Raw genomic sequence first — 15,048 nt, 5'->3', positions numbered from 1 at the left:
ATCAATTACTCAAGGTCATTTAACAAAATAAAAAGAGAAAAGAGTTCAATCCTTACAAGGAGTAAAATTTAACAGTATGCCAGCAGACCTTCTTCAAGCCTAATGGCAGCTGCCATTTATATCTATTGCAATAGCTCAGATTTTATTCATTTGTGGGTGTGTTAATTTCTAGAGTGTTACAGGTTCCTTTTGGAACATAAAGACAGAGCGATTCCTTGTCCTTCCTTTTGCCATCAGAACAGAAGCAATAATGAAGACAAATCAAAGGCATTGGAGGTTACTGTGAGACAAATTATGTCATCCTAACTGCAAGATCATATCTTCTTCAGGATGAAATTAAAGGTGTTTCTGGATTTTACACAAAGTTTTGTCTTTCACATAGAATAGGGTTTTTTTAAAAGAAATTATTTTCATTAATGAGCCTTCCACTGCCTGGAGAAAATGTCATTAAAATCCTTCCCACTTCTTTTATACAGCACAAAAACTTATCTTTCTATGGTAGGAAGAAACTAGGAATTTCTTGCTAGTCAGTTTTTTAGCATATTTCCCCTTCAAAATGAAAAATAAACCTGTTATTCAGAAGATGTGCAACAGTGATCTGGTTGAAGTTGCTCATTGCAGGGGGGTTGGACTAGAAGACCTTGAAAGGTTCCCTCAACCCAAAGAATTCTGTGATTCTGTCATGCAATCACAGAATATCTCAAGTTGGAAGACTCATAAGGATCATCAAGTATGATGATGTGAAATAATTGAAGAAGACTAATTGTAGAGGCCACTTGTTACTTTCAAAACTAGAAGGATTGCAGGTATTTCAGTGACCATTCTTGCAATGGTGGAAACAAAGAGTTACCATGATTTTAGGAAATGCTGCTTTTGATATTGCCTTATTCAGGGAATAATATCATGTCCCTCTTCCACTTTGTCTTCATTAATGCAGCTCTTTCTGGTGCCCTTTACCAGCTCTTCTCTTTGCATGTTGAAGTACTGAGAACTAATATCAGAATAAAATACATCTTTTTCAGAAGAAAATTACATGTAAATTATTTTATAAGGCAAGGAATGCCACTGAGAAGAAGTGTTAATAACTTCCACATATTAGTCCCCAGTGAAATTGTTTGATTTCTTGTACAAAGAATTTGAAATAAGAAATCCCCAAATCCTTGTTGAATCCCCAAAGACCTGATTAAGAACTGTTTTTCTATTTGTTTATAAAAAACTCTAACCAATTTACTCTTGCTATAAACATACTCTTTAATCCTGTGAAACTGTGATAAGCTTTTTAACTTTTATATTCTAAAGTTTTAGTTTAACCATGTTTCCCTCACCCAATTATGCAGATTTTGATTGAAAATGGTAAGGAAAAGATTGCCTTAGTTAAACTATTTTATAGTTACAGGCATATTAGTTTTACTACAGCAAGCTGTAGAAATAAATATTTATCCTGTTCTCTGTTTCTAGTTTTCTCTATAACTTCAACTGCCTGAATTGGGACATGACATAAAAAATATTTTAAATCTTGAAAGTAAATTTTTGAGTCTTTTGGGTGGTAGCAAATATGATTATGATAAGTCATAAAGCTTCTGGCAAGAATTACTGGAAACATTGCAAAGACAAGGCTGCACCAAATAATTATGTGACCCCAGATTTTCAGTTCATGTTTCTGATAGATTCAAAAATAACACACATTTTTCAGCAAAAAATTGAGTTTCTATAAATACACATTTTAAATGTAATAATAATAATGGCAATAAAAACCAACTCAGTTCTGCTTTTTGCCTTTTTTTTTTTAGAAATAGAAAATTGCCTGTAATTTATTTTCACAGAAAATGCAATTCAGGCCTTTGGCAATGGCACTGATGTGAATGTCTGGCAGCCAATCTTACCAGTACAGACCACTACAGCCACAACTACAACAGCTTCCAGACTTAAAAACACAGGGTCAGAGACCACCAACAACGAAATACCCTCCCACAATGACTCACCAGCATGTGCAAACCTGCAGGTAAGAGAGTTTTGTACTTCTTGTTGTGCAGAAATGAAAATTTTTTCATAGATTCTTGTTGAGTAGTCTCCCACTGCCTAAATAGATGCTTGCCTAAATTGTAATATCTGTTTATTCCCATGGTGTAGTTACAAGCTGCATATGTTGTGAGCTATCACTTATTTTAAATCAGAACCTTGCATATCTCAAAGTGAACTTTTATTGCCTTGCTGACTCAGGAGCAGGGGATGGTGTTTAATTTCTTCTCACAGGTTTGAATATGAATGTGATGCTCTCTGAATCCTGCCAGGATATGTCAGATTAAATTAATCCCTTGAGTATTCCTAATTCAGAGGAAACCCTTAATGTGAGCTAGCATGTCCTTCTGCCTTCCTTCTAATGTTGCTGGCATTAAACTCAAGAAGGTTTTTTGGCTGAGTAGGTCTGGATATTAGAGAACATGTGGTGCTACAAGCTACATGTTGAAGAAACTGGACACAGATGAAACTATTTTGAATCGGGCACTCTCCTGAACTGAGGTCGAGGTCATTGTGTGATTTTGGCCAATGGCTGTAGCAATTCTCTTTGACATTTAAATTAGGCTATTGATAGTGGGTCATTGATTCTGGATTTAGAGGCTCACCACTTGCTGAAGACAGTTTTAGCAGCTCTTTGAAAGATTGAAGGACTTGGGCAGGAGACAACAGCAAAATTAAGGCAGGAAAAAGGTAGCAGGAAATGTAAAATGAAAACATCCTGAGGCCAGATTAGAATCGGGCTATAAAAGTTTCTGGTGGTTTAAATGCAAAATTAGGTCAGGCAGGGATAGATCAGCTTGTCCAGTTTATTTTTGTCTTTGCAGAAGGAAAATTGCTATGTGACACAAATGTAAGTGTCCAAGCTTTAAGGTCTCAGCTGATATTAAGATAAATTTTTCTGGATTTCACTATTAAAGCATTGATTTTTCACTTTCCTATTAAAAAAAAAATTGTTTTTCTTAATATTAAATGTTTCCATGTGCACTGAACCATATGTTTTATTTCTGAGAAATATGTTTTGCTTAATTTTTCCTGCACCACTTGCTTTCCTTTATCCTTTTCCAGTTCCTGCATCTATTTTGCATTGGAAAATGATATCTGCATCAACATAAGGGACATTACAGAGTTACAAAATATAGGGGGTTAATGATAGATGGTGCTGAGTTTAAGTCCTTCTGTTTTAATTCTGCTTTTCACATCTGTTATTGTAAGTTATTGATAAGAGAGATATTTGGAGGCATATATTGCTATTTGCAATAGTCATTTAACCAAATAGAGTATGTTGAAAGAAATGCAGCCTTTTAAATCCAAGAGTTGGAATATCTTGCATTTAGAACAAGACCTTGATGGGATATTATTGAGTCACTTCATGTTATATTAAAAAGTTGTGTTGTGGGAGAGATCACATTTTCCTTCAGTGTTTGTACAGCCCCCTGTAGAGTAAGGCCTCCAGATGCTACCAAAGTACACATAATAAATAAAGAACTGAAGAAATGGCAACTGATCACAAATCCCATTGGATTCACTTCAATTTGCAAATGTTCCTTAAGCCTGAATAGATGTTCCCGTGTTTTGAAAATGACTTAAATTCTTCCCCAGCCTTTCTCCTGTTACTCTGGTTTTTTGAAGTCACATCCCACATGAGTTTATCAGCTCTGCTTTAAAGCTGTGCTGTGACTTCAAGTGTACCCCCCAATGTACTTGGCACAAGAAGTAAAGGTCTGTAGGGAAAATTGGTTCCTTTAAATGAATGATCTCTGCTGTTTGGTAGAATCTGTAGATAAAGTCTGCACTAAAAGGTCACTGAAGTTATGTGAACCAAGCAGTTTTATTCCTGTGAAGCACAATATTCTATGCCTACCACTTCCTTCTGTCAGAACTGAAACACAAAGAACAAAGCTCTAATATTTTAATGCATTTTTCAAAAAGTAACTTATGAACAGAGCCAAAACAAGCCCACAATTTTTAAAAAAGAAACCTGTGTTTTTTTGGACGGTATGGTGCCACTTTGCATGTGAGACTTAAACCCTAATGCAAATTTTATAAAAGAACTGGTACTTATATTTCACTTGGAGAAGGGTATTCATTCCAAGCCTCTCTTCCCATGAAAATATGCCTTTGTAGTGTTTTCAAAACATGAACTAGTGCAGCCAAAAGCTTTTTAATATGCTTAGCAGCTGAGCTGAAAGGTTTCTAAAAGACAATATAGCCTGAACACTATGAAAAGTCAAATTACAAGCATCAGTCTCAGCACAAAAAGATGATGGCAGAGAGGGGCTAAGGAAGTGGTCACTGAGATGCAACAGGGCTGCATATTCTGGTGGGTTTAAAAATACAGTGAAGGAAGAAAGAGCAGGAAGTGATTGATTAGTATAAATTATCATTGAAATAAATACAGCAAGGGAAGAAAGAGCAGGAAGTGATTGATTAGTATAATATGCCACAGAAATGAGCAAATACCAGCCTCCCAGGGCTGTAAAATACAGGGCACTAACCCAATCTGCCAAGAGCACCACTTGCAATTTTTGCAATTTTTGATAAATTTCTTTCTGACTTGTTCTGAATGGTCATGCTCTGGGCAGGAGTGCACTGATGGTTTTGTTGCTGTGCCACATTCTCCTGCACAAGCAGACCTGGGAATGAGAAAAGTGGTAAATACTTTAAGAAAATACAAGATACTCTTTGTTTACCTGTACTCACTATTTATTAAAAAAAAAGTTGTTGTAGATTTGGACTTTAAAGTAATGTTTATTTTAGTGATGCTGCTTAGAAGTTGTTCTTCATTTGAACTTATCATTGCTTTGAGAATTTGCAATTCATCCTATTATGGGGTAATTTCTTATTTCAAGTTGAAAATGTTTATTTCAGATAAAATGTTTATTTCTGATATGTGGTGACTTTATGCATCATACACACAGAATCTGTAAGATACTCATTTTTTTTAATCCCTCAATTAAATCAGCATTCTATCTTTGCCAGGAAGATGCTTAATTTTGTCAAGAATCCTCTAAACTCTTCTTATGAATCTGACTTCTAACAGAATTTGCTAAACATAGTAAATAGTAGTTAGGTTTATATGAAGTGCTAAATTTAACTATATTTGAAGTGCTTGACATCTTGCAAAGGATCCTCAGCACCACATAAAAATAACATAAAATATTGTGAACAACAAGGAAGATGAATCCTGACAGCATGTTCCTTATAGAGGCAGATTTTATTAAGTAATTGCCAACCCTATCTTTTTTTTTTTTTCTGGTAGCTTCACTCTAATGTTTTCTATTTAAGTGACATATATGTTAATCCTTCATTTTCAGTCATAACTTGCATTCAGTATGCCAGTCAAAAAATGGTTCTGGTCTTCCAGTCTCATGTTCTACCCCCACTGCCTGAACCATCGTGTTGGATTATTTGAAAGGGACAAAAGAATGAGTTTGGATGTCTGCTCACACCATGTATTCTTCAAAAAAAGGCTGCCTTTGCATTTAGGAGAGATGGATGGATTTGGAGGATGATAATGAAATTAATCTCGAGTGATAGATTAGAGCAGTTGTTCCTGGGTCATCACAGAGATAAAAAAAAACCTAAGACTTTCACTCTGGGTTTTCTGTAATATTTTAAAGGATGGTTTGCAAAAGACAAAAATTGTAGAAGTCAAGATGGTGAAGGACATTTAAGTAAATATATGCATCAGAGTTTTGCTAGCTAGCTCTATACTTTGTTTTCTCATATTTATTATGCCTTGCTCTTGCTTTGGATGTTAAGCATTCAAAGAGAAATTAAGGTTTTTGTGCTTTTCAGGAAAGCAGCAGTGGACAGATAAAATTGAGGTACAGGGCCCTTTGGACTGAAGTCCAGTATGTAAATGTTGTTGTGCTCTCAGCAGCTAAATTTAAAAACTATGTGATAGAAATTGAAAATATCAAACATTTTGTGGGGAATATGGGAAAAGAGAAATCTGGATACTTAAGTATGTCAATTCTTTCTATTTGTGTGTAAGATTAGTGAGTGTTTATAGTAATGTGGGTCATAATGCAAGCTGCTCTTCCACAAATTCATGTAATACTAGTATTAAAAAAATATTTATAATGGTGAATCCTAGGACAAAAACAGGAGAGAGGGCTCACAGTACTCTGAGGAGAGCAGGACTTACCCATGACTCAGACTGGAAATGATTCTGCTTTTGCCATGTAGATCTGTCTGTGCAGACCTTCAGCACTGTGCAGGAGCTGCTAATCTGGTGGTTTAACTACCCTCTGTAATTGCTTAATGCTTCTTCCTAGGTGCTAAATATCATTATTTGAAAGCATTATGTGAATGTTTGGAGAGGGTTGAAAGTTCCAGTGTAGTTTTGTGAGGATCAGGACACAGCAGGTGTGGGTCTCCCTGGGCTGGTAATTGGGTGGTGGGTGAGCATGGGCAGGGAGCACAGGCACTGTGTAGGTGAGGGCATGGCACAACTGCTGAGATGGAGCCCTGGGGTACAGACAAAGCTTGTTTTATCCCCTGAGCACCAGTATTAACTCAGCCATGCACACCCTCCTTCCCTGATCCCTTCACACAGCCCATGAACTTCTTCAATTTGTGATAAACAAGCACTGATTTTGTGATAAACAATGCCCTGCTTGCTCTGCTCCATGCCTAGAAAAGTCCTGCTTGGATCTCTTCCTCTGGGAATTGCAGCTACACAGAAAGATACAATCTGGGGCAAAAGATGGACAGCAATATAAATCTCTCAATCCTGTGACAGAACCAGAAGAAAATAGGAAAAAAGTGTTTTCTATGAAAAGATTTAAATCTGCCTCCTGTATTTTCAGGATTAGCTGACATAATGGGGTCAGCCTGCTGGTACAAGTGATTTAGAGAACACCTATTGGCAGCTTTTCTGCTAAAAAAGCAATGTCTATAATTTGTTTTAGTGGCAATTCCCTTGTACCTAAAGAAGTCTTAAGTGCTTTGTGTATATAGATTAAGATCTGATGGCCAAGACTAACTTAAGGTTTCATCTTTAATCTTAAACTTCTGATTTGGGGAGTGCTAAATGAAATTCCCTTCTACCACAACAGATGCTGCTTTGTCCATTGATTTCATTGACACTGGTTTCAGTGAAGTTAATCCTGGTTTTCTTCAGCACCATGCTGGAGTGGCTCCTCAAAAAGTGTGGATATACAGTTTCCTGAGGCTGTAGTCATTACTGCTTGAATCCTGCAGGATCCAGAGGTGAGGGGACCATAGTGGTTGGGGTTTTCAGTCTGTGTGGAAATGCTGGTGCTCTTAGGCAGGAGGCAGCCCCAGCCCAGCTGCCTTGCTGTGCACACAGTGGCTGCCAGGGGCAGGGGCAGGTGTGCAGGGAATGTGCAGGAGTCCAGGGAATGTACAGGAGTGCAGGGAATGTACAGGAGTGCAGGGAATGTGCAGGTGTGCAGGGAATGTGCAGGTGTGGAGGGAATGTACAGGAGTGCAGGGAATGTGCAGGTGTGCAGGGAATATGCAGGTGTGCAGGAAATGTGCAGGGAATGTGCAGGTGTGCAGGGAATATGCAGGTGTGCAGGGAATGTGCAGGTGTGCAGGGAATGTACAGGAGTGCAGGGAATGTGCAGGAGTGCAGGGAATGTGCAGGTGTGCAGGGAATATGCAGGTGTGCAGGGAATGTGCAGGTGTGCAGGGAATGTACAGGAGTGCAGGGAATGTGCAGGTGTGCAGGTGTACAGGTGTGCAGGGAATATGCAGGTGTGCAGGGAATGTACAGGAGTGCAGGGAATGTACAGGTGTGCAGGTGTACAGGTGTGCAGGGAATGTACAGGTGTACAGGGAATGTGCAGGTGTGCAGGGAATGTACAGGTGTGCAGGGAATGTACAGGAGTGCAGGTGTGCAGGGAATGTGCAGGTGTGCAGGGAATGTGCAGGTGTACAGGTGTACAGGGAATGTACAGGTGTGCAGGGAATGTGCAGGTGTACAGGGAATGTACAGGAGTGCAGGGAATGTACAGGTGTGCAGGGAATGTGCAGGTGTACAGGTGTGTAGGGAATGTACAGGTGTACAGGGAATGTACAGGTGTGCAGGGAATGTGCAGGTACACATCATGTATTCATGGTCATGCAGCAGCTCCCACTCAGAGCAGGACTGAGCTTTTCATCCTTGCCAGAGAATTCCAGCAGCACACAAGATAGGTTGTTTTCAAGTTTGCTGAAATCCTGCTGAAGATAAAGATGTGATTCATAGAGCTGATTAATTTCTAAGTACAGGGAGTGCTTTGCCTCTCTTTTGAATGGAGAGGAGCAGTGTGAGGATGTAGCCAAGGATCAAACCCATAGCTCAGACACATCATGTCACTGTCAGTGTTGCAGTGACACATCAGCCATCAGTAGCCAGGAAAAAATTGTTCTCATTTACCAGGCTTGGTTGAACTTCTGAGTTGGATATCAGGCCCCCTTACAACATCAGTCATGATTTGTGGAGTGAAATACAGGTGAAAACTTTACAACAGGAAAGTCATCACATCTCTGTTGTTATCACCAGTGCTTAGCACTCAGTCTCTTTGGCATAGATCTCTCTCTAAGACTGGACCTTATATTTAATGATCAAATTCTGATTTTTAATGTTTGAAGTTGGGTGTAATAAACTCCTGTTCCTGAAAGACAGTGACATGGTTTATGTTGCATATTAGAATTACAGTTTAAAATTGTGGTTTTTTGATTAGTATGCTTTTCATGAGACCAAAATATTTTGCATCTATACTGCTGAAGTGCATAATACCTCAGAATTATTTCATCAATGATAAAATATTTTATGGTTCATTAAAAAAAAAAGTTTTAATAGTCTGAGCATCTTTAGTGTATTATAACAATACAGCACTTTATAGCAGACTGTAAAACTCCAGACTACAGTTTTAGGAATTGTGCAATTTTGTTTTATAGTTTAATAATTGTTCAATTGAAAATGAGTATGAGGTTACTAAAAACCAATTTAATGACTTACAAAAATACAGCTTTATGAAAATTGTACTACACACTTTTACAGAAAATTGAAATTTCTATGGACAGATTACAGCTTTTATCCTGAGAAAGAATTTTGCAAAGTATTGCTACTAAAAGCAGATTTGCAATTGCAATGTTCCCCTAACACACAGTTGTTTCTATGTTTCACATGGATATCCTCTTACAAGAATACCACAGAAACACAAAGTGCTAGAATAAACCAGAATTGGATCACATCAGATAAGCCAAATCAAACTATTCATAGCCCTTGTTATTACTTTATGTGGTTCTTCATCATATTGAAGATACTCCTAATGTCAGCCAACTCTAGTTCTCAATCAAATACCTAGTCCATCATGTATTTCCCTTTTAAAACAGATAGCTCACTATAGTCTGCAAAAAACAGCCATAAAATGGAGTGCAGTATTATAAATTAATTTTAAGGCATAACTACTACCAATAAAAATTCTAGGTCATTGCATTGTGATGGTACATGTTTAATCATATTGCCTTTAGAAGTAGAGTTCAGAATATATTGTGCCTTTATGGGACCTGACAAAGTGCTTTGTTTAAGACATATTGTTTGCTATTAACAAATATTAGGTTTTAGTCATGGCTCTGCTCCCATCTGCACTTTCTGGAGTGAAAGAAGCTCTGGTTATGCCAGCAGGCTGCCCCTCATACCCAGCCAGAGTAGGCAAAAGTGATTGTGCCACTAGGTTTCTAATGGAACAGAAACCAAGAGCAGAAGCCTTGAAATCTTGAATACTTTTTTTTTTTTTAAAAAACAAGAATGGCTTTCAAGGAGTCCTTATTATACACCAAAATCCCATCATACTAGTTATTCCAGAAACTCATAATGAAAAGTTACTCTTGGCCTTAAAAACCCAATTAATTTCTGTTAACTTCAGTGCAGCTATCACCTTATAGCCTCTTTTTGTTCTGAAAACCACATAGTGTATTTGACTGCTTCAGAAACAATAAATACTTTACTGTTACAAACTGTGTTAATGCACTAGATTATCCTCAAAAAAAAAATATATCCACAGAGATTCATGAAGAAAACCAAAGTAAAAGACTAGTGCTGTATCAGATAATGTTGTCAATAGTGAGGTGTTTCTTTCTAAGGTATGAAAATAGCTCAGCAGTTGCCAGAATAGATTGAAGTTTAACAAATAAAATCTTTATCAGTTCTGCCATTTTTGCAAAGAATTGTTCTTTCCTAGCTAAGCAGAAGGATTTCACAAGACTTCTATAATTGAAAACTACTTTTAAACACTTTTATTGAAGTAGTATTGACAATTTTGTTTTGTAGTATGATGGCTTAGGACAAATGACAGTGTGGAGGCTGAATAATTCTGGGTAGTGGAGCATTTTAGTCACAGGTGCAGAGAGTTTTATGAATTTCCTGCCTTCTGTGTCTTGGAGGGGGATGGTGCAGATGGGGTGAGGGTTTAGGGGAGCAGGGCAGCTCCTCATTCCCTAGAGGGGAAGGCTCTGAGAGGGACCCTGATGAGCTGTGCACAGTCCTGGTGCAGTGTCAAGTGGTTTGTCTTGTCTCAGGTTATGTTCCCTGAAATCCCCAGAGGTGGCAGAAATGTTCCTAGATCCTGGAATAGGGGTGTGGGGCTGCCTGCCCCAGAGTCTTTTACCAAAAATGTTGTTTTCTGAGATTTCTGTGACTCCTTGAGTATATGAGTGTAGGGAATAGCTCACAGATGGGAACTACATTCACATTGTGCTGTAATTTTCTCATTTACTGTCACCCTTGGTGGCTCTTGAAGTCTTGCAGACACTACTGGACACTATCTTAATGATCAGCATGTTGTTTCAATAGATGAGCTATTTCCTGTGCTCTTTTTTGGGACAAGTGGTTGATGAGATTTTGTCTAATCCTACAGAAAAGTGTCTATTAGAGTTCATGGTCTTATGCTCACTGGCATATCTACACCTGAAATATCTGAAACCTCACTTCCAGTTAGCCATTAGTGCTCATTTGGTCCTTTCCCTGCCTGATTTTGTTGGTTTGTTTGTTTTGTTGTTTTTCCTTTTTGTGTGGCTTTTGTTTGCTTGTGGGTTTTCTTTCCTTTTGGTTTGGGCTGTTTTGTCCTTTCTTCTTGCAGGTCCATTCTGTAATGCTTGGACACTCAACTGACTCATAGACTTAATCTGCTATGAAACTTATTTATATTATTTTTCTGTATTTCCTCTCATGATTTAATGGCTAAATACAGATTCTGGGGGGAAAAAAGCCACCAAAATCTGCACTAGCTGAGCTGGAAGGATGCTGATCCTGCATGGTCCTGGAGTAGTGTCCATGCCCTCACTGGGCTGCCCTGGAGGCACAGTGAAGGGCAGAGGGGGGTTGTGCCTGGACTGAGATTGGAGTAAGGCTGCATTTGGATTTGGGTGAAATGTCTGAATCAACCCTGCTTCCTTATCCCTTGATTAAGGAGGACATATTGCCTTCCTCTGCCAACAGCAAACCCAAGTACCTGAAGTATGTTTATGCATATAAAGTCATTTGATTTTAAAGAGGCAATCACATAACCTAATCAAATTCTGTTTTTGTTTATACACTTGTAAAAATGGAATAACTCCACAGTTGTGTATATTGCAATTATCCTTAAGTGTACATTGTAATTATCCATTACCCCTTACATGTATGCAGACCATTCTTTGATATTTCTGTGTAACCCAGAGAATTAACATTCTTAAAACATGAACTACCCAGACTCTCAGTTGCCATGTGGCAGATATGATCAAAATCATTTCAGGAATAATACAGAAGTCTTTTTAGGAATAGTTTATTCTGTGTTACCACCAGCAAATGAAATATAGAAAAGCCCAGTGGAGATTAGAATGCAATAATAAGTAATCATTCTAACCCATGCACTGCTGACGAGGCAGCATAGCTGCACAAATAGTACAATATTGAAGAGTTACAATGTGAAACCTTTCCCATAGCATTCATTAATTTTTCAAATAATCAAACCAAGTCTATAGGACAGAAAATGAAACACAATCTTTTAACCAAATTGGCTAATCTTTACTCCAAATAAAAAAGAATTAATGTTAACAAAACAGCTGAAAAGAAATTTTTGTTCCGCCTTTAATTTTTGTTTCTGCTTTTAAATACTGGGAATAAATCACACCTTTATCTCCTACTTTTTATCCTCACGATTCCTAATCAGCTGTCTTACCTGAATAATAGATCTTTATGTGGCCTCAAACCATCTACTCTACAGCATTTTTCAATTTGCTGTTGAATTCCAGAATATGAGACACTGTCACCCATTTCAGTTCCTTGCCATCAAAATCAATAGGAGTTCAAAATGTTTGTTTTAGTCAGTACTTTGGAGGAGAGCCTGACTATTTCACACCAAATCCTGTTCCTAGTCAGTGAATTTGGCCTAATAATCCCACATCAGGTTAAGCCCTCCTGCATGTTTAGCTCTTTTTACGAGTCATGGGTAAACTGACTGATAGAGAATATTTTTCATAGATTCACTCAGCATGTTTCCTAAAGAATTATAGGATTATCCTCCCTCATGTCTTTCTTAAAACATTATTAGGTATTCAGGCAGTAATTTATTAAATACTGCATTACATGGTGCTGTAGTTTTCCAGATTGACATTTTCAGAAGTCTCAAGAAACCTGATTCAAGACAAGTTACACACGACCCTAAACATTTGGATGATCTGAATTCATGCTCAGATTTGCAATGTGTGCATTTGAATTTGTTATGTGTGTGGCAGGTTAAGACCTGTACCAGGCAGCCTCTAAAAAGCACCTGCAGCCCCAAGTACCTAATTTGTGTAGAGAGTTGGATAAATAGGCACATAAATCAGGTGTGCACAGACGAAAGCAAAGCAGTTTACAAGGATCTGTGAAAACCTGTTCCTAAATTTGTGCCTGCACTGTGTAAAAAAAAAAAAAACGTAAAAAAAAAATTCTCTGTTTCTGAAAAAGAACTGTTCTGATGAACAGTGTTCAGTATGTTTTTTACAAAGGCTTACCTTGTGTAGGAAAAGTAGTGAATTAAGAGTTGCATGTGTCTTGACTAGTCTATAATGATTTCTGTGTTGGGGTGCATTTGTCTGGTTCTCAGGGGGGAGTTTAGGTCTGTTCCTGTAGAGACCTATCTGCTTGTGTACAGTTTCAGAATCCAAAATTCAGTAGAAAATAATTACCCCTTTTTTTATAGTGATTTTGAACTTTGAGAAATTCTTGCAACTGTTTGCAGAATCCTGCTCTCATCAAGAGTTCACCCAGCCCCCTGTTAATTTTGATTAAGATTTCCTGATTATTTCTAAGGACTCAGTCACAGGTTTATGCAGAGAAGAAATTCAGATTGTTATAGGCTAACAACTAAACAGGTTTAGATAAAAAACACACTCTGTCTGTACCCAGGGAACAGCTTAATGAGAATACTTAGGAATAATTAATTAGGCAGAGGCTTTTCACCTTCAGGCTGGTGGCTCATGTTATATTTAGTACCAGTGCTGCACTTTGGTAAGTGCCCTCAGTGAGAGAGAGCTCTGCTCTCTGGGAGCTGAGCTGGGTCCATGTCACAGGCTCAGCCCCTAAAATGCCACTTCTGCTGGCTGATGTCCCTGTGACAGGGGACTGGACTCTGGTGTTCCATGGACATTTAAAGAGAACAACTGGCAAAGCTTCAGCTGCACAGAATCTCCACACCAGCAAGGCACATCTGCTCATCTGTGCTCTGCAAGTCCTTGTTCATCCTCTGCTGCCCCTTGTTGTGTGCAGAGCCTGCTGGAGCAGCTCCATTCATCTGCCACTGTCTCAGCCATGGGGTGTCTGCAGCCACTGAGTGGGAGCAGCACAGGGACATCCCAGTCCCTTCTGAGGATGCTGCTCTCGAGCACTAGAGAGGCTTAGCCTGTGCTGGCCACTGAGCAAGGCATCTCTTAAACCCATTTAATTCACTTCTGACTGGGACAGCCCAGTGTGAGTATCAGCTCTGGTCCATATACAATAGCTTATGTTAATAGACAGTGGGCACTGTCTGCATCACACCCATCCCTCTCTTCTAGCAGTGCTATCATCCTTGTGACTTTCCACCCTCTGATCTCTAGGTGGGAGTAACACAAGAAGCCAGATTGCTGCTCTGATTGGCACACACACAGTTGTATTTTTATTTTTAATGCTTCCTCTCTAGATACTTGATGGCAATGTATTGGCACTGAAACTTGCTAGGAAGACAAAGCTGATGCTAATGAGGGTTAGATGCATCTGAGTAGGTAGATTAAAAAAAATACCCCTCACTTGGTGTGTTTTCTACTTGCTTCACCTCAGTCCAAAACTATTAATAAAACCATTATGCACTCAGGGAAATATTTGCTGCCAACCATCATCAATCAAGATTCTCTTCAGATAGCACTCCTAAGATGTTTTTCTAGGTGAAACCTTATAATCTCTCTCTTGAGTTCCACCAAAGGATGTTAAAATTTGGTAGCACAAGGCACCTTCAAGATTTTTCTTATAGGATTTGCAATAGATTAACAAAAACCTGAAGCTAGAGTAGGACTGTCCCTTTTTAACACAGCAGCTCGTCTCACAGAAAGGGAAGGGCATAGGAAAACATCCTGCATGCTTTGCAACGTTATAAACCTATACCCCATTAATTCCTCACTCTCTGATGAAGTGCACTGCCTGAGGTGCAAATTAGTGCCACTTTTGTGCATTGAACCTGTCCACTTAGAGAAGTGCTTCAGAACCACCTCCTCATTTCAAAACTCCTTCAGAATACAGTATTGACCTGAGCTAGATTAAACAAGCTTCCTTGGAATTTAAGTCTGTATGTCTCATTAATAATCCCCTGAATTATCCAGTCTAACACTATAATTCTTAAAAAAGTAGACAAACAAGTCACAAGTAAGCTTCTAAAGCTACTTGCAGTTTTGTGTGGAAACTTTTCAAAATATACCCAAAATGATGTTGATCTGCATTACTGACATTATTAGCATTCATCTGTTTTTATTTTCCAGCTTATTAAGTGTAAACATAAATTTGGGCCTTCTGTCCTT

The 15,048-nt window shown here is 38.4% G+C and overlaps 1 protein-coding gene across 1 annotated transcript in view; it reads left to right on the top strand.

Moving 5' to 3' along the window:
* The window catches only part of GFRA1 (GDNF family receptor alpha 1), a 131,273-nt gene that overhangs the window by 103,161 nt on the left and 13,064 nt on the right, over positions 1 to 15,048 (top strand). Inside the window, exon 7 of the mRNA XM_079312495.1 lies at positions 1,824 to 2,002. Within this exon, the coding sequence (XP_079168621.1) occupies positions 1,824 to 2,002 (179 nt within the window). The remainder of the gene's footprint in view (positions 1 to 1,823; positions 2,003 to 15,048) is intronic.

Source organism: Erithacus rubecula, assembly GCF_903797595.1.
Source record: "Erithacus rubecula genome assembly, chromosome: 9".
In the NCBI taxonomy this organism is placed as follows: domain Eukaryota; kingdom Metazoa; phylum Chordata; class Aves; order Passeriformes; family Muscicapidae; genus Erithacus; species Erithacus rubecula.
Note: the sequence above shows the minus strand (reverse complement) of the source record. Positions and strands in the feature narration are given on the sequence as shown.